The sequence below is a fragment of the Mugil cephalus genome, chromosome 3 (assembly GCF_022458985.1).
Source record: "Mugil cephalus isolate CIBA_MC_2020 chromosome 3, CIBA_Mcephalus_1.1, whole genome shotgun sequence".
Classification (NCBI taxonomy): domain Eukaryota; kingdom Metazoa; phylum Chordata; class Actinopteri; order Mugiliformes; family Mugilidae; genus Mugil; species Mugil cephalus.
This window is the reverse complement of record NC_061772.1, coordinates 7,360,463-7,386,598: the sequence shown is the minus strand read 5'-3', so window position 1 is coordinate 7,386,598 and position 26,136 is coordinate 7,360,463. Positions and strand designations below refer to the sequence as shown.

At 43.6% G+C, this 26,136-nt stretch overlaps 1 protein-coding gene across 6 annotated transcripts in view; it reads left to right on the top strand.

Annotated features, from left to right (window-relative positions):
• Positions 1–26,136, top strand: part of zfhx3b (zinc finger homeobox 3b) — a 316,707-nt gene that overhangs the window by 221,642 nt on the left and 68,929 nt on the right. For 5 of the 6 annotated variants that reach the window (XM_047580259.1, XM_047580258.1, XM_047580260.1 and 2 more), the window contains 3 exons: positions 9,563–12,079; positions 12,190–12,769; positions 15,036–15,532. In XM_047580259.1, the coding sequence (XP_047436215.1) occupies positions 9,599–12,079; positions 12,190–12,769; positions 15,036–15,532 (3,558 nt within the window). In that variant the 5' untranslated portion in view covers positions 9,563–9,598. The remainder of the gene's footprint in view (positions 1–9,562; positions 12,080–12,189; positions 12,770–15,035; positions 15,533–26,136) is intronic. The other variant, XM_047580261.1, reaches the window with a different exon arrangement.

Below are 26,136 nucleotides of genomic sequence, written 5' to 3'. Positions count from 1 at the left end.
CAAATACAGCTCAGTGGGGCTGATTTATATCTACCAGGTGCTACAGTGTGCAAGCAACTCTGGGATGAGAGGAGGCATGTGGCCATTTCATTACGGCAGATGAACAAGGGCTGCAGTGTGTGTGGAGATGAGGGGCAGGAGGCTGGTCTTTCTCAAATATAGCTCGGCAGCTCTGTAGCTGTCACAACACTCAGACCAAGCCAGGAGAGGAGAGGAAGAGGATGAACTTATTAACACACTCCGCGTTTCTTAAAATATCACTGCAGTTTTTGCTTCACCCTAGCTCTCATTTGTCTGTTTCCTCTGTCTTTGGCCCCCGTTCACGGAGAGTATTTTCAGCTCAAAGTGCCAGGACACTTGTAGATATCCCTCTGTTAAGCTTTGGTGCAAACACTGAACTGCCAGCGGCTTTACCGCTTAGATATTTGTTGATTTTCTGCTGTGTAGTCGAGATGCTTTGACTGCCCCTTGCTCCCATCTGCACAGCTTCTCGTGGAGGACCAGGCTTACTACCTCAAGTCCCTGAAGCACATTCATTTCTAGCGATACAACTCAGGGGCAGACATTATTTGCTAAGATCTGCTTAAGTGTTTGCATTTTCATTTTAGAAATGAGTTATTCTCGTTCTGTTTTGTATTTTGATGGCATCAGCTTTCCCTCGTGTTAGAAAGGTCTCCCCGGAGGTCTGTGGTTCAGATTTAGTGCCTATGAACACTTATTATGACTAATGCAGAAGGAGCTGTTGTCTTTTAGTCACATTTTTCTAGTTTATTTCCTGCCAAACTGTAGTGTTTCTCTTCACACAAAGGCCTCTGAACGCTGTGGTCGGCTCTGTCTGTGCTCAATGTAGCTACAGAAATGCTGTTTGATGTTCCTTGCACACTTCAGAGTCAAGTGCTGAGGTGTCTTTCAGCATTGCCCTCCAGGCCACCTTGTTACACACTTAACAAGTTGTTTTTCTTTTGTTTTTCTTCCCCCTTCCTCTGTTGACAGGTCCTCATCACAACTTTACTCAGAAGGAATGCACATCACCTTCCAAGGTTTGCCTTGGAAATTGTCCTTGTAAACTGTAAGGCAAGCTGTGCTCTCCTTTTAAGATGACAATTGCATCATGACCTGATTTATATGCGTTATGTTTATAAACTGCCACTGTAAAGATAAGGCGTCTCATTGGCATGTAAACTAGCTCTCAGCGGGCTATTCTTCCTTACCTTGGCTCAGTGAATTACTCGAAGATATTCCAGCAATGAATCTAGAATACACTTTGGTGAGTGTATTTTCCTCTGTTGGAAAACCTCCCTGATTCTCTTATGCTTTGATTGATCCAATAAATTGAAGAAGCGACACATGCAGTGACTAAGTGTGAGCCGTAGCTGGGCACACAAAAATAGCCATAGTAAAAAAAAGTCAGTGATGCCCGTTAAGGTAGTGTTCCTTTTAATATTCATGGAAAGGCTGTTATCACACGCTTTTCCATGCTCAAATATAAATGAGTCGTTGTTTTTAGAGTTTAAGAATAGTGATAGTCTGTCTGTGTGTTTCCTTTTGTCTACCAGTTTCCAGTGTCCCAGCGTGTATTGTCCACTTCCCCTTTTAAAACACAAGGCACATTATACTTTTAACTTAATTAACTCTCATAATTCAGTGGGGGAAGGGGGCAATCGAAAACACTTTTCCCCTGGGTTTTATTGTTTCAAATGGGTGCAGTTCTTTCCCAGGATAAGGCCTTCAGCTAAGCAGAGAGGAATTTGGCCCAGGCCTCGTAAAAAAAAAAAAAAAAAGAGTATTTGTGTACCAGAAAGATTTTCTCTTTTCCTTTCTAAATCTTTGTCATTAATGACTTTAGCAAATGTGAAGTGGGGAGTGAATGGTTCAGCTGTGCAAGGTCTTCAAAGCAACCCTCTAATTATTTATCCAGGATATCCTACTCTAGAATTAGAGGCCAGGTCACCATTGGCTTTCATGCCTTTTTCTGCAAAGAAATAATTTCCACAGAATGGTTTCAGTGGGACACTCTCTAATCCTTGCTTTATGTGCATGTCGTGTGTGTGTGTGTGTGCGTCTGGATATGTGCTCACACACATAGGGTATATGCACACAAAAGCCTATGTAGATGGGACGACTCCTCAGTATGGCGGTGTGTAAAAGAGATAGTAAGTTTCCATTTTCCACACATAACATTGCATGACTTTCCACATCTCTGCTCTCACCCTAGACAGCTTTCACCCACATTACTCAGGTTTCCTGGTCATTTGGCCTTCCCATGCCTTCTAAAAGGGATCTTATCACCCTACTCAGGTTTAAACACTTAACCGAACACTGGCCCTAACCCACAGGCTTGTTGTGCTGCCTCACTGTTTTGCTTCTGATCCTCTGTATGTCCGTGTGTCCCATCGTACCATCTTAGTCGTTGATATTTTATAGATTTGCTATTTTATCTTTCCTGCACATTTTTTTTTCCATGTTAATTCCTCTTTAGCATTTTGGAACGTTTCCCTTTAAGAAACATATTTGTCTAATTCCAGGTGCCAGTGAAGCCTGTGTTTTACCAGGTGCGAGACTGGGTCATTACTAAGGTATTTGTTTTCTGGATTGCACAGAAAGGCCCTGCATTAGAGACATGTCATCCATGTCCCTAATCTGTCTGTCAGGGCATGATCCTTGTGTGGTGCCTGAGTCCTGCTCACCTTTTATTCTCCCGTTTAATGTAACGCCTGCTTGAGATGCCTTAGATCAGATCTCAGAGCTACCAGGTTGTAGGTTGGGCCAGATCCCTCCACTCCTCTCTGGGTCAGCAGGGGCTCAGTATTCTGATCAGTGTCAGCTATCCTTAATGGATGTAGAAGTAGTGGTAATGACATCTCCCTGTCCACCCCGATCCTTCAAATCCCTCAGGTTTTGGATGGCAGGGTAAAGGAGCAAAGCACAAAGTGGTTTGTGGGGTATGCGTGTGTGTGTGTGGTTGGATGGGGTCATATTTAGCCACAGCCCATGGTGAACGGACAGCTGATGGTCTCTCCAAAACATTTACATAAAGGCCCACAATTGTGATAATAAACCGTTTTATCATTGGGCTCCAAATCAATACTGCGGCTTCTTAAGGTTTAATATTTCAATGGTATTGATCATTTTAACAACTGTGTTTGCGGTTGCCTTGCCTTAGCTGAGATGCTGCAAGAAGGTGTACACATGTGCGCTTGCGTGTGTGTATGGCATGCAAAATTCCCTTGCAGTCTTCTAAAAAAGACACAAACGAGTTTCCCACCTCCAAACAGAAGGCTGATGGAATAGTTCATCTTTTACTCAGCCGTGCAGTCTTCTGTACACAGTGGTCTATCCTTTTATAGCACCATTCCCAGATAACTTGTGGTCATGGGTTTTCTTAACCCCCCCTTTCTATCCCCATCCTGTTACTATAGAACAAATGAAATGGAGTGAGTGCAAACAGAACCTCTGAAAGCACTGTAGTTAGCAGATTTCACTTCCATCCTCTCTCGAGAGAACGTCTGCTTCCCGCAGTTATAAATAGGGGCAGATTTGATAATTAGTAGAAATGAAGGTCCTGGGGCCCAAAGACTTTGATCAGCACATTTCCCCCTTGTCCGTGACCTTTCTTGGGACACGTGTCTTGAGCTTCTCTCTGTCTATGTCCCCCCTCTCTTCCATGCTAATCTGCACAACAACAAAAAAAAACACGACAGAAACGTAAAAAACGCACACTAATATCTTTCTGGGTTTTGCAAATGTTGTACATTTAGAGATCTCCTCTGTGTGTTGTTTTCTGATTGATTAGCCCCAGACAGAGCGATGTACAAAGTATCAACTATCCTCTCAGCCTTTCTGCATTCCACACTATGGGAACGTCAGCGCTGCATGCTAAAGGACGTGTGGTTCAGTGTCAGACTATTGCAAATCATTCAATATCCATGTCTGCCGGCCTAAAATTGAACAGAGATGGAGGATGTGTAACTAACTAATCTGATAAGTATTTGAAAGACACGGCTAGAACCGTTCACTTTCCATCTCTCTTGCTCTTTTTTTCTCACTCTCTGTCTGTCTTGCAATTTTACAGACACCCTACTGTGTACGAATGTACACCAGTGCTCTGTGCACTGGGTTGCCTGGGGGCAAACGTTAGTTTGTGCCCAATAGCCCCTCTCTGATTATACATCAATACCTTAATTCCGAGGATAATTTATGCGCTTATAAATTACAAAGCTTTCTAAACAAACCACTTGGGACATAACAGGAAAATAATACAGCGCAGTCTTTTAGAATGAAGAATGATTGTGCTTGTGGAAGTTGCTTTTGTAGTAATTGCAACACTTCCTGCTCACTTTTTGTATTCTTAATTCAGATTCACATGCCTGGGTGTCATTTTGTTCGTCATTAAAAATTTCCCTGACTTCTCGGTAAATAGTTTATTTTCCCTTTCAAAACAGTGGTAAAAATCCCATTTTGCCTACTCTATCTTGATCTCTTCCTCTGTACTGTGTTTGAATGGAATGATATGAGGCATCTCACATTTGTACATGCACCAAGAAGCCCCCCATGCTGTTTGCTAATTGGCGGGAGACTGGGAGCTTCCTGCTGTGTGTTCGCTGCTTCCCTTTGCTTTGCCACCCCACCAGGTCTTTCACCAGCGCTCTGCAGAACCCAGTAATTAACCCACAGCTAATTAACTACTTCTAATTACACCAGCACGCTGTTTCTATCACACCCTCCAAAACTGAGGAAACACTCTAGTGCCATGTGTAAATCCCTTCTGGAGGTTTTTGGTTGTGAACTGAGCTCCAGTCAGATCGTTTAATCAGACTTGGGGTGATACCCTGTGTATAAGTGTCATACAGACCTGTAGTTGCGATTGCGCGGCTGCTTTGTCTTATATAACTTTTCTTCTGTTCTGAAACACAGAATGGATTAGCACGATTTGACGGCGTTGTGTAAAGGGTAAAATCATTCTCAAGGTTCGATTTCAGGTCTATTAACAAAGGAGGCAATTGATACCGCAAACAAATCAATTTAGCCTTCATTGGCCAGTATAGCTAGTGCAAATATTCTTACTAAAACTCAGTGCTATGAAACTAAAGCTAAAACAATCACTATATTGCATACTGGTATTATTTGCATGTACTCATATTGTAATCAGCAAGGATTATTTTAGCTGGTGAGTTAAATATTTGTTCCCACACTAGTTGCACAAAGTGCATAAAGTAAACATACCACACTATATGATTGAAATCAGTAAGCTGTAGTCTCTATAGTGCATACATCTTGCTTGTATGACAGAAGCTGGATGCCTCAGTTCTGCTATCTTTGAGAGTTAGTCCTAGACATGCCAGTGACCAATCTCCTATACTCACACACACTCATGTAAACACACAGCACTGCTCTTCCCTGCCTTAGACGCAACACAGCCATGGCTATTTCTGTTCCTCAGACTGATAGCTCCTACTGAAGATCATTGATTTTACGGGAAGCCCTGTTTACAGGCTGAGTGCCATCGACCTGAGGTGACTTTTTGCCTCCTGCAGTTGGAGCAATACTGGAGCACCCTATGTCTGCATTAGTAGAGTATTAGACTGAATATTTACAGCACACAATAAACAATGCTGAACGTGGTTAATTGTCTGAGATTCGGTGTAGTTCAAAGAGAACATGTATATATAATAAGTATTATGGTTTCCTGTGTATAGCAGTGGTTACCAAACTTTTTTTTGTCTCACACCTGTGAGACAACGTGGCTGTCTAAATGTTGACTTGACTGACGCGCAATACAGTAGAGAAAGTGATAAAAAAAAAAAGGTACTTGCACTGTAGATCCTCTCATTGTAAGTGCAGAGTGGTACAACCAGAATTTACTAAGTCATGTCAGGCATTAAAGTGGACTTACATCAAGAGCGCAAAACATGCATGTCTTTATTGGTGATTAATAGGAACAAACCTAGGAGATAAACCCAGGCCTCACGCTGCCTGAGGACTACAATGGTTCCCCCATCAATGAGCATGTCCCTAGTGCAACATCAAAAGCCTTTGCTTGCTTTATCAATAAGAATCCTTCCTTCCCACATCTTCCTGTAACTTGCTTAGCGTTCACGCCATTGATTTTCCAATAAGCGCCCCTTACCCTGCGGTGGCTGCCCAGGCTCTGTGATGGCTCAGAGACCAGATACAGACAAGCAGCATCACTGAGAAACAATTGAAAATCATATCTAGTGTATTGTGTTTTTTTTTTTTCTTTTTAAAGTGGTGTTCTCTCACTGTGTACGTTTATGTGGATAGGTGTAAGGGCCAGGGCTACGTTAAGCAGTATTCACTGTTTGGACTGATTCAGAGCTAATTCCCTTAGGAAACCCTGGAGACCAGGTTCCTCTGAAGGCAAGGCCAGGCCTTCAGGCAGGTGATCAGGCATGCTTATAATCAGATGGTTCTTTAGCCTTTAATACCCCCCTCAGTTGGCTGGTAAATCCCACCTAATGAAAGGAGCCATAACTTAAAACTTATCTTATTCAGGTTCCCAACGAAATGACATCCAGACCTGCATTCCCTGACATTGTTCATTAGAACCAAAACCTTTTCACAAGGTTCAACCTTATCTGCTTTGTGGTTGGAAGGGGGCGGGATATTTTTTTATTTTTTTTTCCAGAGTAGAAGTAGGAGAGTAAGTAGACCCTGGCACAAAGTCTTTGAAGGCAGGTGGCAGCAGAGGGTGAGTCCTATAGTCAGGATCTGTGCATCGGCATGCTGCTCCTCAGATCAACTCAGGAATCCAGCCTTTTCTTCTCCATGATTATCTCTTATTGTCAACTAAGGCTTGTTTTGGCTGCACACAGCCTGCTTATTGTCAACTCAGTGGGCCCACATTCAGAACTACTATACAACACAAGGCCAGAGGCCATGACAGAATAACTTGTTGTAGTGCCAGTGTGCAGAAGAAGTTTTTCTTTCCTACATATTACAGTTTATAACCATACATAATAACACTACCAGTAGTAGTCACCTTTAGTAGACTGCTTTATCATTTTGATTTGTGGTTATTAACACAGTCAGCATGCAGAGACACTGGCCTCCTCCACTTCCCCTCAGCTTCGACCGCGTCTCTTTGTCTGTCTCCCGGACTTGTTTAGTGCCTCCCAGAGATTAAAGCTTTTCCTGCTTTAAACAGGTGTCACTGAGCCAGGCAGACCTCCAAGAGACAAACAGCGTTATATCAGTTGGCCCATCTGCGACTTTCCGACTCCAGACAATCCCATTGCTCATCAGTAACCACCGCAGGTTATTGAATTACACCATCTTGATTTTAAAGGACAATCCTGTTTTCTGTAAGCAGTGGACACACCAAGCTGGCTCAGAGCTCCAGCACTGATCAAGAGTCATCGTGTTATCCTGTCTACTGCTAATTGCTTGAGGTATCTTCAAGCTGTAATAGGAATTGATGGGCACATAGCTTCAGTACAGTACATTGTACTCACCTTGTTCAGAATCATCAAGGCAAAGAGGAGAGAACTTTAGAGGTCATTGTTAACCAGCAATCTTAACTACTAGTTGTACATGTAGGCCCAGTGTTCCCAGGCCTGGTTGAGACAGGCAGTGGAATCTGGAGGAGGGGCGGATAGATTATAGGAACAAAGTGTGAAACACTCCATGTTCAGACAAGACATATGGAGATGTTTTCCTCAGAGACAGTTCACATTTTCTACTTTTTTTTCATTTCATTTTGTTCAGTTTATCCATGTGCTTTTAGTTTGAAGAATCACTGTCTGTTTGACATGTGGCATATTTTTTTTTTCTTGCATTAGTCTCGCTGCCCTCAGTCCATTTGTGTGAAATGGCTGTTGAGCTCATAGCCTCTTATTAATGGAGCAGATAATAAATACAGACCAGTAGGGCTGGTATCCCCTCACTCAATATGGCAGCTATCTCTAAATCACGTCTATCTGTATAAAGCAATCTTGCTAATAAGCGAGCCAGTCTATCTTTAATTTTATATGCAAAGTAACTCAGAGTTCATCATGGTTATTTTCTGGGGCAACAAAACTAGCAACTGGTCCATACCAGAAAACGTGTGTGTGTATGTATACATTCTTTAATCAAAGCCATTGCTTTATTTTAATGCTTCTTTCTTTATAGTTTTGTAGGCCACAATTTGCTGTTCTAGTCTGTTGTGTTTTATTCTGGGGCCCAGAGGAAAGAAAGCACATTTTAAAAATTGGAGTCCATTATATTCGTAGCTTGAGTGCGTATAGGCTGGAGAGGTCTCAGGTATGTTGTGTGGGAGGCAAGCTTCATCAGACATTCATGAAGAGCCAGACAGACATTATCAATCTCTCCTCTCCCTCAGTGGTTAATATGTTAGGGTGTGGGGGTAGACTCCATTCTGATCACAGCTGAAATTTGCATCCCTAAGTAAATAAGTAAATAAATCAAGTGCAAGCTCTGAATGTGCTAATCAACTGGGACATGGCAGCGAGCTTGGTGCCGGGAAACTTTACTCATGTAATATTCAGGACTAGTGGGTTAAAGGGCAGCCCAGAGTTATTGGTTTCAGCCCGATTGCCCCCTTTAATCAATGTTGGCTGCATCCCTTTAATAAAATTATTAGCTCAGCAGTATCTTGTGCTATCATTTTATCTCTTCTGCGCTCTAAATTGCAGCCTGTGTAGGGCCTCTCAGATGCTCGGGGCATGGCCAGCTCCCGAAAGCTCAGCTCCCATTTATTATTTCAGAGGCGGAGGATGGCTGAAGTGTTTGAAACCAGGCTAAGCGTAGAGGTTATTGGATGCAAGATCTAAACACAGCTGCAGTCAAGTCTCAACCGAGCTTATGTATTTTTGGGCTCATAGAAAGTACTGCCTTTTATTGCTCATCTTAGGATTCAGACATATCTATCTCAATAATGCACATTTATTATATTCTTCTATATGTGCACAAATAAATATGGAACTACAATGGTGATATTTTTTAAAATGTCTCTTTAGAAGCAGTTTTCCCCTTCTAGTTATGTAAATGTATAATGTGCTGATGGGTGGCTTCTCGGTGTCTAATTATCTCACAAGGAATCTATTTGATCCATTAAGTTAGTCTGTTGCTCCTTTTTTTTCTGACTGCAAGTTAATTAAAAACGGATGTAGGATTTGCAGAATATAAGATTAGGGGTGTTGTTTGGAAGGTGAAGATAAAAGATGGTACCTTTGTGATATGGCAGGAAGATGAATCATGGACGGCTTATTAGTGCTTGTCTCAGGTATTGTGTTTAAGTGCCTAATCTAGCGTAATGAGGATGGTGTCATTTTTCCAATTATATCTCAGACTTTTGTCTCTCATCCAGTGTGCCATACATTTGATGTTCTTTTAAGTCTCCTATACATAGTCTTCCCCTCATATTTCCTACGCCTGATATTTCCTTAATAGGCACAATTTTAATATTTTGGAAGATATAGGTATTTGTTTCCAGCATTTTCATGGTATATGATGAGCTGTGTATGTTTGTTCTTGTGTGCCTACATTAAGCATCCCAAATAGAACATTTACCTATTATTCCACCATTTCTGTGTCTCTGCAGGCCTGGATGCGATGAACGCCTCATGTAGGCATCAGCATGGACAGCTGTGAGTCTCCCGTGGTTTCTGGGACAGACGATGGGCTCGGCTCCTCCCAGCAGCAGCAACCACCACAGCCCTGGAACGATCACTCTAGCTCACAGGTCTCTTGCACCAACCAGGCCCCTTCCCTGGACCCCCTATCTCTCACAGCTCCCTACCCTTCACAACCCCAAAACTCCATTGCACCTCATGACGGGGTGAGAGAACTACAGTCCCAGCAGCAGCAGCCAAAACAGACATCACCCCAGGCCCAACGTGACAGCTCTGCCACAAGTCAGCTGCATCCTAGAGGAGAGGGTCTTGAGGAAGAAGAGCAAGAAGGAGTGAGCTGTGGAGAAGAGGAAGAATCTGAGGACTTGGATGAAATGGAGATAGACAGCTGTTTTCAGAGTCTTCAACACTTTCCTGGGGTGCCATTAGCTTCAGGCGGAGGGGGCATGCCCACTCTTCTGCGACATCAGCCCACACAACAGCAGGGACCACCAGAGAGCGGGAGTGAGGAAGGAGATGAGGAAGAGGAAGAGGAGAGCAGTGATGTGGAGAATCTGGCTGGAGAGATAGTCTACCAGCCGGATGGCTCAGCCTACATCGTGGAGAGCCTCAGTCAGTTGATCCAAAGTAGTGGAGGCATGGTACCCGGCCTGCTTCCCACAAACTCTCTCACGAGTGGGGGAAAACCTGGGGAACCTGCTGGGACTTCCTCTTCGGTGTACCCACAGATCATCAACACGTTCCACATAGCCTCGTCCTTTGGGAAGTGGTTTGGCAATTCAGACCAAGGTTTTCCCAATACCTCAACAATGGCAGGTCTCAGCCCTGTCCTGCACAGTTTCCGTGTCTTCGATGTGCGGCACAAAAGCAACAAGGATTACCTGAACAGCGATGGGTCTGCCAAGAAGTCCTGTGTATCCAAAGATGTTCCTAACAACGTGGATTTCTCCAAATTCGATGGGCTAGCCCTGTATGGCAAGGGTAAGCCCATTCTCATGTGTTTTCTCTGCAAGCTATCCTTTGGCTATGCCCGTTCCTTTGCCACTCACGCTGTCCATGATCACCGCATGACACTGAGTGAGGACGAGCGACGGCTACTAGGGGACAAGCATGCATCTGCCATCATCCAGGGCATTGGGAAGGACAAAGAGCCCCTCATTAGTTTCCTGGAACCAAAAAATAAGAGCACCCCTCTGCCTCCTACCCTGCTCCCCATTAACTCTGGACAGAGCTTCTATGGCACATTTAGTGGTGTCCATCTGGAGCCTGGAAATAGCAGCGGGGGCAATGAGACCCTCTTAAATAAAGACTCCGACTCTGGCCCCCAGCAACAGCAGCAGCAACAAAGCCCACTAGGCTCTGTCCTCTCTCTTGGAGGGTTGAGCATTCCCAAAGCATCCACTCTTACCTCATCCCCAGGCTCTGCCAAAGACTCCAGTGCCCTGCCCAAACAGGGAGGGAGAACAGAGGAGCCTTCTGGGAAAGAGTTGGCATGTAAGAGTGAGGATGGGAGCGATGAAAGACATGAAAGCAAGGCACATCTATCTAGTCAGATGGGGGGCTCTGAAGAAGAGGAGGAATTGTTATTAGGGGAGGATGAAGATGAGGTGGAGGCAGAAAGAACTGCAGTGGCCTGTGGTGGTACCAGTAGCAGCGGCGGGGGTGATGCGGGGGAACCAGCTGTCTCAAACCAAAGCATTTCCAAATCTCCTTTATTAATGCCTAGTAGCACTCTCCAGCCTTCTGCCTGCACCTCTGCAGTCAGTTCCACACTCAACAGCAAAGCCCTTGCTTCCATTTCCTCCTCTGTCAAGGAAGAGGGTTCAGCTGCAGACGGTGGGGGGAGGACCTCAGAGCTCCCTCTGAGCTTTAACTGCCAGGGACCCACTGTTCCCATGGCAATGGCGGCATCCGCCGTCAGAAGGAGCGAGGATGACACTGCTGGCACTTCCTCCTCGCCTCTGTCCTCCAATGCTGCTGCTGATGAAAGTGCCAATCGAGATAGTGCCACAGCTCCAGAACCAAATGATTGCCAGGCAGAGGGAGAGGAGGAAAATGGAGCCCTTCTGCACCATCACCACATGCACCACCATCATCATCACCTCCACCCTTCATCTCATGGCCACTCCCACCCCCTCCCAGGGGCTTCCTGTGACATAACAGGAATGGGTGAGTGTTCGCAAAACCATGGGCATGGTGGCGGTGGAGGAAGTGGAGTAGAATGCCCTAAATGTGACACCATTCTAGGTTCCTCGCGCTCCTTGGGTGGTCATATGACCATGATGCATTCACGCAACTCATGCAAGACACTTAAGTGTCCCAAATGCAACTGGCATTATAAGTACCAGCAGACGTTGGAGGCCCACATGAAAGAGAAGCACCCAGACTCTGGAGGTTCCTGTGTGTATTGCAGCAGTGGTCAGAGTCACCCTCGTCTAGCTCGTGGAGAAAGCTATACTTGTGGATATAAGCCCTTCCGGTGTGAGGTATGTAGCAAATTTTTTTGTGATTTAAGTTTGTGTAAGATGTAAACTGATATTTATCCATATCACTTTATTACAGTTGTTTGATGTCCTAAATGTCCTATATTTCCTAGGTATGTAACTACTCCACCACCACAAAGGGCAATCTAAGCATCCACATGCAGTCGGATAAGCACCTGAACAACATGCAGACACTGCAGAATGGAGGCTCAATTGGCTCTGCGCAGGAGCAGGTGTTTGGACATAACCCAGGAGGTGTGGTGGCCGTCCCGTCAGTGACACAGGCCAGTAGCCATCACCCTCCCCACCACCATCCTACACAGTCCTCTGCCCATATGTCTGGACCATGTGGGGCGCCCTCCCCCACCAAGCCGAAGAGCAAACCGACTTGGCGGTGTGAGGTGTGTGACTACGAGACCAATGTGGCAAGGAACCTGCGTATCCACATGACCAGTGAGAAGCACATGCACAACATGATGCTACTCCAACAGAATGTGACACAAATGCAGCATGGACGACTTGGCTTGGGAGCCATGCCTTCGCCCTCTGAGGCTGAACTCTACCAATATTACCTGACCCAGAACATGAGCCTTCCACCAGGCCTCAAGATAGACCCAGCTGGAGCCGAGGCCCAGTTCTTGATGGGGAGCTTTCATCTGGATCCCAACATGGCTGCTCTGGCCCCTGCACTTGGTGAGCTTCGTTTTGCCTCTCTTCCTCTCAGAAAGGCCCTTAGTTGCTAACAACTTCACCAGGCAAAGTTTTATAGTTTTTTCATCAGTGTTTTTCTCCTCTTTGCTGCTTTGTATACTAGTTCCAGTATATTGCCACTCTTTAGTTTTCAAACCTTTGAATGATGTCCTTTGTCAAATCATTTTAATTACACATCAAATAAATTTGACAGATTTTCTGAAATTAAGTTTGTGATGCCTGTAAAAGGTGAGTTAGAGGAACAAACATCTATGTACTCTGCTACTTGCCCTTCCTGTAGGCAGCCAGTCTCTTCTTTGTTATGTCTGTATTCCCAGACTGCTGCTAAACTTCACCACTGGAGCTCTCCATTTTTTCCAACTTTGTAATTGCAGCTGTAAATTTTATCTTGGTCAAAGAAGGGAGGTTAGAAGGCTCGGAAAGGGTAATTCAGAAGCACAGCGAAGCATTTGGAGAACCAGTTACAACCACACAGTTTGTACAGACTTGTCTCCAGCTGTCACCAGTTTGAAGACACAAACAAGAATTGATTGCTGTGACTAATTCTTTTCCCCACTTCTGCCATCTGGTTCATGTTCCTCGGAGGTGATTTGTAATAAGCATATTACAAGGGAGGCAATGATTACACAGTCTGGGCCAATAAACTGCAGCGGTGTTATCCTTGGTCACACCTAAAGGAACTCTTAAAGTCATCATACACATGTTCTTTAATATTAACTGTACAGTATAATACATGAGGCTCTGTAAACCTCTTAAGAGTGGACCAAACAGCTACAGTGAGAGGTGCACTTTTCTGCACTCACTACAGATCTTTGAGTGTTTTGCACTGAAGATATTTAACAAATTTTGACCTTGCATGATTTCATGGTAATCCTCATTCCCAAGACTCAGCTGCTCTAATGAAAGGACATAATGAGATGAGGAGCAAGAGACTTAAAGGGGAGATGTGACTTTTAGCTATTGCAGGATTTTGTTTTCTAACTTACACTGTGACGCAAGCCAAGCAGTTCTTTGCCTAACTGTTACATTAGTAGAACAGAAAAACTTGCCCGTGTAAAGATTGAAACTGGCAATCTATCATTGTCTTAATGGGGATAGAGTGACATATATAACCTCACAATATAATGGGTTCTATTTAACATAAGCTAAGTGACAACAAGTGTAAAGTTACAAATCAGTGTTGGTCTAATGACATACAACCACAATTTAGCAAGGTACACATCCAAACATATGGCAAATCACTGATTCTGCATAGTAATGAGAGCTGGATCATAGGTAAGGTGCACACAATGTGCTGGGTTAGTGAGTGGGCATGTGTGTGCATCTGTGTGTTTATATGACTTGAGCTTGAGGAGGCATGACAGGTTGGGTCTGTAAGTGATTTCAGAGGGCTTCTCAAAGATCTCCCTCTCCCAGCTATAAAAACTCAGGTAATGGAGAAAAGTCCAAGAACAGGCCGCATACTGCAGCAATAAATAAAAAAGAGAGCTGCTGGAATTAATTTAGTGTAAAGCCAGGCGGGGTCAAGCCTCCATGCTCAGTATGGGCAGTGAAAGATTAAAGATCAGCAAGTAAAGGCAAAAAACGCCAGCTCTTACCTCATTTTTTTAACATTCATTTTTAAGTTCCTTCCCAGACTGTATAGGCATCAGTGATGTGGTTTGTGTCAAAGGATATGTGCTTGCAGTGTTTTTTTTCCCTCTCCATCATTTAAACTCAGTACCAAGCACATTTAACCGTTAAGTGTCCATATTGCTTTAGAGCAGATTTGGGGAGAAAAAAATCTATTTCTATATTATTCTGGCTTGGGAACTCATTAGTTCTTCAGTAATTAAAAAAAAAAAAAAAAAAATCTCCTGGCCTCTGGAGTAGATTTACGGACAGGTCATGGAAGTGCATTAGCCCAGACAGGGAGATATGTATGTTCATTCCTGGGCAGTGTGAGAATTTTTGACCTGATCAAAAAGTCCACACTCTTTTCTTCTTAGGCATGCAAGGACACCTATAGACGTGGAATGAACAGTCTCAGCCATGCAAAATCATACTGAAGAAAATATTATTTTATTTTTTTTCTAATAGGAAACTTTTCATTATTTGCATGATGGGAGCAGTACGGATTATGATCTTAGTTATTAGCTAAATGACTGAGGGCTAAATGTGTAATAACTGTGTATATGCAGCCATCTAAATACACCTCTGTATCTTTTCCTCTTTCTTTTTGTCTGTCGTGTTGTTCCCTACGTACTAGTAGGTGGGGAAATCCCTATGGATGTGCGGCTGGGCGGTGGGCAGTTGGTGTCTGAAGAACTGATGACCCTTGGAGAAAGTCTATCTCAAACTACAGATCCCTCCCTCAAGCTCTTCCAGTGCGCTGTGTGCAACCGCTTCACCACTGACAACCTGGATGTGCTTGGCATGCATATGGGAGCTGAACGCAGCCTGCCAGAGGAGGAGTGGCGTGCTGTGGTGGGAGATTCTCACCAGTGCAAGTTGTGCCACTACACCACTCAGCTCAAGGCCAACTTCCAGCTGCACTGTAAAACAGACAAGCATGTGCAAAAGTACCAGCTTGTGGCCCACATCAAAGAAGGGGGCAAAGGCAATGAATGGCGCCTGAAATGTGTGGCCATAGGTAATCCAGTGCACCTGAAGTGCAACGCCTGCGACTACTACACTAACAGCCTGGAGAAGCTGAGGATGCACACTGTCAATTCCCGCCACGAGGCTAGCCTCAAACTATACAAGGTTGGTGTTTCTCACTTTTCTTTTTAACACCATCACTCAGCCGTGTCTAAACAGTGTGTCGCAATTTGAATACTATTAATTCAAATATACATATCTTGGGGGGCAGGGCATGTAAGTTTGTAAGATGTCAGCAGAAGATCCATTAACAATTAAAAATCAGGATATTTTGAGCAACATAAGCCAGCCTGCAGTGTGTTAATACTGTCAATATTACTGCACTATTAAAGGTGTAATGATTGGACCCAGAGAACAAGTTTAGATTTGTCAGAGTTCATGGTCTTTGATAAGGTGCTCTGAGCTGAACAAAAATGGTAAAATCTTTAATCATCTTCTTGCTAACACATTACACAATAAATGCATTCAAGTGCTGCCCGCAAAACTGCCCTCCCAAGGCATGAATGATAGCTTTGTTGTATAACTGTGGCCTTCTTGGTAGTCATCTAGAAGTAGGGCCACACTGCTGCCATGAAAAGGACATGGCAGGCGAAGCCGTTTTGGAAGCTTAGGGCTGAATCAGTTGGAGACGAATGAAGAAGTGTTAGGAGACAGAGGTTTGGTGCTAATACTCCTCGGAGCGGGAAAGGCTGAATTGTTCTCGACAGCCGTATTGATTTTTGCTGGACTTGGAGCTTCACCTTCTCCTCTAATCATTCCATAATAGCCAGTGGATGAACACTCTCCGAACAAATGGCCATAAATCTAACAGGCCTGATTCCACTTAGGTACCTATCCTGTGTGTCTGCGGCTTTGGCCACTTTGCGCTTAACCCAAACTGGCATAGTTGCACGTGCACACTGAATGGGGCACATTTAAACATGGACAACACATACCTGCTGTATCCTATACCATACGCAGATAATTTTACATACAATATCATTATGTGGTGTCTAGTCGTAGATGTTGCCTTTCGTTCTAATAAGTTCACTCCAGCATCAAAGTGTCTTTTTAAACAATTCTATTACTCAACTCTTGTGAAATCTATTGCAGGCATGCTATTTTAAAAGGTGTGATAAAAAAAATGGTGTTTTCATCGCAGAAAAAACTTAGGTGAAGTGGTCAATTTAAGCCCCCTCAAAAATCCTGACTATTTGAAAATGATCCAGCATTATGAATAGTTTCTCCAAGCCACTGGCATGACTTACATATTTTCTGTGCCCAGGGTTTTTGTATCAAAATAAGAGTAAAATAGAGAAATCATTGTTTTTATAAAACGACAGGCGTTATGCAGAGCTCCTACTCTTAAAGAATACCTGTGGGATTAGGAGGTGATTGGTTCGTTAGTCTGTTAGTAGCACCCTGACAAGAGTGAGGATCACCTAACATTTTCAGATGCATGTGATATTTATAGATCCTGCTGGACTTACTGGCCCATGTTCCAATGACGGTCTCAAAGCGTACAGGATGTGTCACACTCTCTCTCACCCTCACACCTTGGGAAAGAGGAACTAGTTTTGTCTTGCAGGAGAGGGTAGAATTTATATTCCATTATCTTTGTGCTTTCCACTTTAGTATGTGCCCAAAAGGCACAAGAAAAACAGTTTTTCCCTACCCTGCCTCTTTTTCTGTGCAAGATTTTAGGAGAGAAGAGACATATGTCACACTGCTGTTCAGGCTGTGGGGGATTAAATATGTACAACACATCCAGGCATGATCATTTTTTATGACTTAAGCCTCTTAAGATGGCTCCATATTTCTTAAAACCAATTGATCTTCCGACTAAGAGTGTGCATTTGTCCAGAAATTACCTGCTCTCCCACCAAAGAACACTGTGGTTCTTATAGGCTCTTCTCATCCCAGACACTACTTAAAAACAGAGATGTTCACAAGTCGACAAGGGTTATTACAGTATGTTCTGTCTCACCAATGTAATTAGCGGACAACAAGTACATAGCTGTGAGGCCTCTTGGCTGCACTGGCTCCCTACTTGACATTGTCACATATTTCTTACTATCTTAGATTTACTGTCCTGGTAGGAATATTGACAGGCAGAAACCCACATAGCCCCACAAGCCTGTAAACCCCACTTGGTATATTTTGCATGGACGAAAAAAGGAAAATCACCCTTCATTTATTCCTCCCCAAAGAAATCTGATGCAAATGGCACCATTTTTAACCTTTTTGAGGAGAAAATAAATCATCAAGTCAGCATAAACACGCTGTAAGATGTGGGAGATGCTTGGGACACTTCACCCAAATCAAACTGGTTTGCATTAAACAGGGCCTTTGTGTGCACAGCTCCATATAAATTGGAGCCTGTAATTACTGGAATTAAAAAGGAAGGTTTAAACTGAGGGCTATGCTGGATGGGATAATTTGAGAGTCTGTGGTATGCGGCCCATATTAGGGCTTTCTAAAAATATCACCCCCACCACCCCATGTATTGGAATGTTCCAAAAGACCACAGAACGATCCAGCAAGTCATCCTGCCCACTGGACCACCACACAGTGGGGGGTGATGCTGTCTTCCCCTGTGTACTGTGTTCTCAGTTGAGACACCCATTCCGTTGTGCTGCGAAGTGAACTTTCACCTTCTCTTTTTCCCATGGACCATGGGGATTTTAAGCGGCTCTGATGGTAACTTGATGGTCACCCATCTGCTTTTAGAATGGTCAGTCCTAAACACAAACACATGAGCTCTGTTGCAGTGGAGAGCCACTGCTGGCTCGTGAAATGTTCTCTTAATCTCTGTTCTTTATATTTAAAAATCATTTTACAGTTAAGCATGTACATAATACTCTCTGTATATTTGCTGTAGCACACACACACATATAAACACTATAACTGTTACACTTAACCCCTAACAGTATGCCTCAAAGCTTGCTTGTGGAGTGTTGAGGTGAGAGACTTATCCAGCTCTCAGGGCCTTGCTGCTCTGGGCAGACGAAATGGGTGGGGCCTAGCCAGGCTCAGCCACAGGCCTCAGCTTCCAGTCAAGGGTTGGGGGAAAGGGGAGGAGCATAGGGGGGTTAGCTGGCTACCTTCCTTGTCTCGGGGGCCGGTGCAATCGGCGGTAATTGAGATTGATTGGATGTTATTTTTCCTCTTGCAAATGTAGTCCATTAGCTTGGCACATGCATAATCAGTTTAGAGCGCAGTTAGCCGAATGTAATCATGTTCCTCGGTGTCTGCTAGCACAAAATCCACTCCAGATGCCGCTTGGCCATGGAAAGACAGGGAGAAAGTGCCGTCACTATCAGATGGGGAATCTTTAACCAAGAAAGTCCTAACATCCTTTCCTCTGTCCTGGTCCTGCTCTACTGAGCACACACAACTGTGAAAATGTTCACCTTCCTCTCTCTGCCGTACACACCCAGTCACATCCACAGTCCATTCATTAACTTTAAGATCCCATGTTATTCTCATTAAGAAACACATTTCCTGGGTGCCTTGGGTAGTGTCACTGCTCTTATGTTACACCTCAGTGCAATCCAAAAGAACCACTGAACACTGAGGAAAGAAACTGTCTACACCCGGCAAAGAGCAAATAATCACAATGAAACATAATTGAGCAAAAGAGGCTGTAATGAAGGGATTAGTGGTTACATGAAATGGCATTAAGATGTGTCACTGATGATCCTACTCAGCAGAAACAGTGATTTAGAATGCAAGCCATAATAACCTCTCCTTACTAATGTCCAGAACTGAAAAGGCCGACCCTGGGCTTCTCGAACTGTACGGTAGAACGAAGTTTGAGAACAGGCATCAGTTTTAAAGTGTACTTTGGGCTCATGATATGGCTGATTGATGCCCTAGATGACTTTTCAGATTTTATTCATTTTTATCTTTGCCACTTTGTCCATCTTAAAATTTCCTCCTAAACTTTTTTGGCTCCGTAGTATTTTCTTTGCGGCCCGTAGTGTAGGTAGGCAAATGTGCCCGAATTGTCACTCTGGACCCCATCAAGACAGAAATTGCAGCAGGTAGTGTGAGATGTCCACAGAGTGATGTCTGGTGGGCGCCTCGCCTTACCCACTCACACATCAGACATTTCTTAGTGGAGGAGGGGTAAAAGGAGGATGGAGAGACAGACGGGACAGAAGGGATGGGGGGGCGACAGGAGGGTAGGAAGGATAGATACTCTGCTAATTATCATGGCTAGCCTATGATTGTTCAGTAATAGTGCTCAGTGGGAAAGGTTGCAGCAGTTCCAGGAAGAGCTGAGCTCTGATTTACTGGTACTACCGCTCTAATAAAGCGCTTGCTGCACATCCTGGGAGACAGCCCATTCTCTCCTTTCACATGCAGAAGAGTGTGAATGCACACACAAACAGACTGACAGGCGCACACACACTCACACAGCAATTCTTAAATGCCATAGGGCTCATGAAAAATATTATTTTAATTGCTCATAGAGGATTATTTCAAATATGTGGTGTCTGCTCTCCCTGTAGCCCCTCTTCTGTCCACACAGCTGCAATCCAGAACCCCATTTACCCTGTGTCACGAGTCACCTGCAGGGAGCTGAACTTGAGCATCGTGCCTCAGACAAATCTCAGTCACTCAGGAGTGGGAGGAACAAGCAAGAGGTGGCACACAATAGAGAATCAGTGTGGATTGGAGAAAGCGACTGTCAGGACAGTAAGGGGGGGCGGGGGTCTAGTAGGGCTTAGTGTTTGGCAGTGCGCAAGAATTTCACAACTCCTCTAGATCCCACCCCTTGAGAAGGCAGAGGAAAGGGTCAGGCTTTGACCCGTGGCACAGCTGTTGCTGCTGGTGGTGTTGATTGTACAGGCAAAGGGCCCTACTGTGGGTGCTGCTGTAACTTACGAAGTGACAGTGAATGAAAGTGAGGCAGAGGAAGCAGAAAGCTGCTTAGATGGGTTGGGGGGAGACTGGTCTTTCACCTTCTCCCAGCTTTTTTTTCAGTGGCTTTTTACCACAGTTCCCAGAGTTAAGAGCCCGTTGCATTATAGAGCAGCTTCTCTGTCCTGGATCTGTGGTGAAGATAGAGATGCATTTTGGGTTCCATGACCCCGAGCCTTGAGAGGATTAGAGTCATTATAGTGATGATTCGTCACGTTGGTAGTTGTAGATGCTGTGTAATTACATCAAGATTTTTTTTTTTTGTTGTTGTTGTTGTTGTTGAGCAGGGACATCAGACCACATTCCTGACAATGTGCGGCTTGACGTTGCAGGAAGAAAAAGGAATAGGATGAAAGGGTGAATCAGTTTCTGGGTTCATCACCATTCAAGGTGGAGATAAGGTGGAGGTTGATATTATCACTATAGGCAATGATGAATGGTGTAGACATACATTTGCTTTCTCCACTTAGGTACCCCTTCACCCAGACAATAAATAGTTTTTAAACATTGTCACATATCCATACCAATATGGCTGTTGTGCTCTTTCAGTTTAAAATGAATTAGGTTTCATTCAGTCTTGCTTGAAAACTAAACATGTTCCTCAGTTAAGTCCACTGCCTTCACCTCCACATCCTCTTACTGTTTACTTTTAGCCTTTTTAGAATTTCCTTGCTCCTCACCGAAGCAGATTACTCTTAACAACATTATAAACATACTGATTTGCTTATTCAGTCAACAGGCCCAGCTCTCATAACAAAGAACACATATGAAGCTTTCCAGGCTTAAGCTTGTCTTCTTTCATAATTATAACAAACAGTTAAGTTCTTCCCTTTTAGCGATGTAAGAGATAGCGACATCATTCAGAGGACAATTACATGTTGGAGAAACTTCTTCCTCCACCAATCAGAGTGTATCTGTATCTAATCTTGTGCTCTGACTCTGCCTTCTATCTTGTAAAGATGATATTGCAGAGATATCAGTCATGGGCCTGTCTTTTAACCAACGCCACAAAAAAAAAAAAAAAAAAGCACTGCGAAGATGCCAGGAAGAAAGTATCCATTTTCTCCTTCAAAAAGACCTCTTTAGGGTTTCATGTAATCGGCTGCCACTGCAATTTCCCTGAGCCTATTATGTATTTGGTAGTCAAACTGCAGTAAAATGAGTTGCCATGTAGACTGACTGTCACCTCCAAATAACTAAATTACTGTACGTCCTCAGATTGAAGTGACCGGTAATGTTTTTTTCTGTTTGGGGAAAAAATAAAAAATAAAAAAGTCTTGTTGCAGGAGTTATTTATTCACCGTGTTAATGTCTGTATTTATTTGTGGTTGCCTACAGGTTTCCACAAAACACTTAATATTAGCATTAATGCTAATCTATGTCGTCTGACAATGGGCACAGATGTGGTTCCGAAACCCGACTTACCTGCTCATATACATGTGCTATTATGCAAGTATTTTGAGTTTATGCAAATATATTATTTGGCTATCATGGCTGAAGCATCTCCCAGTTCATCAATACATCTAGCTGACTTTCAGCCACTGCACCTGAAAGACTCACAGTGGCAATTGGCAGGTAAATTCTACTTTGATGAGGCTAGATGGGGGCTCTTGTGAATCTATATAGCTCCTAAGCTGAGGGGATGGAGAGAGTGAGGCAGGCAAGCTTACCGGCTCTGTACCATCAATACATCAGTGGCTTAGCCACCAGATTAATGGCCTCCGAGTGGTCAGGGCCACAAAACTACTCAGTTCTGAGGTCTGTGTTCAGTGGAGCTGTACATGAAAGTATGGCAGGGGGGAGAGACAAATGAGGAGAAGGGAGGAGGTCTTTGGTACCAGGATGAGCACACAGGGACCTCTATTTTGTTTGGGTTAGGCTTACAAGTCAGAGTCATGGGACAGATAAATTTTACCGAAGGATGCATATGTGCTTCCTGCTGATGTTTCATTCCTGTTTCTGTTAGTCAAAGAAAGACAGTGTTGCTAATAGTAATGCTAATATTATAAGGTGAATATTATATAAGTGTATCTATAATGAAGTGAATGTGGTTCCTACAGATAACATACGGTGAATTTGATTGTTCTTTGTTTGACTTGTTGACTTTGTAGTCTTTATGGAAAGCAACTCGATTAAAACTCCTGCCTGGTTTATAATCATGTCACATAGCATCTGCTGCTTTTCTTTTTGTCTTGTTGTTCTTTTTCTAAACAAATTTGTCTTTACGGTATTCCCCTTTCTGTTGCATTCACGAATATTGGATTGCAGAACTTCAGCGGTGTCTCCTCAGGATTTAATTTACAGCCTGTTTTCAGTGACGGGTCAGATGGAGGTTTAAGCCTGTAAGCATGCTCCCCTCAAAGCAGTCTTGGATGGGTTATGTTGCACAAAATGTGACACGGAGGCCTCTGAGCAGTGGTACGTCCTCCTCACCTCTCTGTGACCACTATCGAGGCTGAAATAAAAATTAACCATCCTCGAGTTTCCTGAGACTAGAATTTTTATTTGAACTTGTGGGACCTCAGGGGCATTTTTTATTTTGCCAAGAGAGTATAGCCATCTCTGACTGAACTTCATGGCGCTGGTTGTCCATCCATGTTTTGCCTAATTGCTTTGTGCCGGAGTCCAGGGTTAGAACTGGGAGCTGTAAATCTCCCAGTGTTATGCGGACAATGTTTTCTCCAGATGTAGAAGAAAAGATTTCATCCTTTTGTAATTAAGCGGTGCAGCCCAGGGTGTCATACGGTTTTTATTAGGGGCTCTGGAAAAGATCATTTTGCACCTTGTTTTCTCATTATGCCTTTTATTCGTGAATACAAAAGATGGATAAAGTGGAATGATGAAAACGAAAGAAGCAGCAGAGAATAGAATCCCTTGTTTAAATTATTATATGGAAATTACAAGGTAGTGATGTAAGGGGTAGAGCCGAGGAGCGGGGGCGGAGGCAGAGAAAGGGACAAAGGCTTAGTTGGAACCAAATTGCATAGTTCTTAGAAGAGGTTCTTTTTTAATCCGAGGAATGTTCCCAAATGTTATCATTCCCACAGGTGCCATCTCCTACATCTGTGTTCTACTTTAAACTTTCTACTGGAATAAGAGAGGAAGGTAGTGAGTTGGGGAAAGTGATAGTGAGTGAAAGAGAGACAGAAGGCTTTAGGAGTTGGGGACAAGAATCCTCGTCAGCTTCTCAAGGGCACTGATACTTTATGGCCATTACATGCCTTCTTGACACACTGATGCCCAGAATAGACAGAGTGGTGTTGGAAAAGAAAGAAAGTTTAACTACCGTGCCTTTAAGCCCCACCCCGACATATCGTCTCTCCGCCTTACTCACCTTCACCTCACCCTTCTCCGTTTATGTGGCGCTCACACTGACACTTTTCTTTTTACTGGTGAAAGCAGGGGAATGAAGTATAGGCTTTTGTTCAACGTGCGCAGTTTCACACATTCGTGGTTTAATAAAGTCCTTTTTCTACCTCGTGTTTAGTTACAGAGACCTTTTCCCTCTGAGATCTCTTCAGAGATGTAGACAGCAAAGGAAGTCTCAAAGCCACTGAACACTTAGACTCCCAGATCGTATGCAAGCATTCCCCAAAGCCAGACCCACAAACTTTTTTTTTCTTTCTTTCTTTTTTTTTTTTCGTAAAATGTCACCACATTCAATCAACAGTACTCCTAAAATTAAGGCCTGCTGAATAATTCAGGCTTGGATTCTTCCTACACAAGGCCCATCCCTGTCATCAGATAGGAATTTCCTTAATTTATGCTTGTTAGGTTGGAATAGTCATGTTAAAATAATTTGAACCATAAGGGCCGTCTGTGCAGCTACTGTTAAAATGAGAATTCCGGGAGCCGTTAAAAGTTTGGACATGAAATTGTGAGATCTGGAATGCAAATAATTATTCAAATGATCAGTGTATTAATTTGCATGCAGAGAAGCGTGAGGGACAGAGAACGTCTTAATTTCTGTAAAGCAAAGTATTTTATTATTTGTTGATGTTTCAGGAGTGAGGGAAAATGAATTTTACAGTTTCAGTCTCAGTGTGACCTAAATCTCCCTCTCGATCTCATAACCTAATTACCTTCATCATCATCATTACACACACACACGCACCCACCATTTTTTTTATTTTTTTTCTAATTTATTTACTCCCTAATCTACCCAGCAGAAATACCAAGCAACCAAAAAAGTAGCATCTCGTAGTTTTGTGCAATCATCTCCTTTTGAACTTATGGAGAGACGAAATTGCAAAAAATGTCTGGACATTACATTGACGCGAACCATATAGGGTTGTGCCTTAAGCAGTTGAAACGGGTTCAGTGAGGAGGCAAATAAAGGCAAACCCATCAGGACATGAAATTACTGTGAAAAATCTGACAAATCTTCGGTACCTGCTGTTTGTGCTCTCTTTCCATCTTCTCTTACACATCAAATGGAGCTTATCATTCAATTTTCGTCCACTTACAGCCATTACTTCTTTTTTTTTTCCACGAGGCTCCGTTTCTAGTCTGCGCCGTCATTACTGACTGGTTGGGTGAAAAGGATGGGATCATTTGGTAATAGACCTTTTGCTATTTAGGATTATCTTTGATTCTTGGAGTCATCACAGTAGATCAGGAGTTTGTGACTGAGCAGGCTGTGGGGGTGTATATTGTAAAATGAGACCCGAGACTGAAATGTCTGGATGACATAAAATAGTGGAAAGCATATGTGTTGTAAATTTATTTCTCGTGATTTATCATCGGAGGACTGAGTGGCTTATAGCAGAATACTAACCACAAGTGGTGCATGTAGTTAAGAGAGATCAGCCCTTACATCTGGAAGGGAGTTCAGGCCTTTTTAAATGAGAGATCCAGCATTGGAGTATTCCCAGTATTCAACTTAACTTTTAAATCATTAAACATGATGAAGCCATCTCCACAAAGTCAGAGGTTTATATACGAAAATCAAACACCATCTGCCATCTCTGATCAGAAGCAACAGCCATCAGGCCAGGGTTACCAAGGCAGAACAGGAAAAGCCATTAACTGCCAATCACTGCATCGATCGACAAGCCAGTCCACCACCACTACCACCCCCACCCCGTCCCCCCCGCCCGCCCGCCGCTGCCCACAGACACACACATCAGCTGTTTACTGTACAGCGGACACATGCACAGACCTAACTTTTTGTGCACTACGCAGTGGAAACATTTGATCTGTTGTGTCTCTTTCCTGCTCAAACTGCGTTATCTTTTAAATTATCTCGAGTGTAGATTGCAGCGTCACCATTCCGTTCAGTTTAGATAATGGCCGTCTCGCTTCTTTTTGCGGTGGATCAGTAAACCCACTGTGTTGCTTGAAGGACAGCCGAGATGCTGGTCAAAAGAGATTTCTCTCTGACCACAGGTTTGTAATCTCCTCGTTACTGAAAGGCGTCTCTGTGAAGTCCATAGCCCTGTCAAAATGAGAGGAGACGCTCCATTCTGCCCCATCTCCCTTCTTATTTTTGGGAGTGAACCCTCAGATAAAAAGGGAACCAGCACAGTCAGTGAAGGGCAAAAAAGGAACGTGGACGATTGATTTTTTTTTTTTTTTCCCTCCCTACATTTTCAGCGGCATCACTAGAACTCGGGGTCATTAGAAGAATATTTACCTACTTCCCAATTTAATAGAGATGCTGTATATCAGTGTGATCTGGATCAGAGGTCAGGGCTGGGGGGAGCAATTAAATCATATGGATCCAGAAGCTTGGGGCCCGTCCCATTGTGTGTGTTGGAGCCAGAAACGGATAGGTGAGTTAAAAGGGAGGCGGGCGCAGT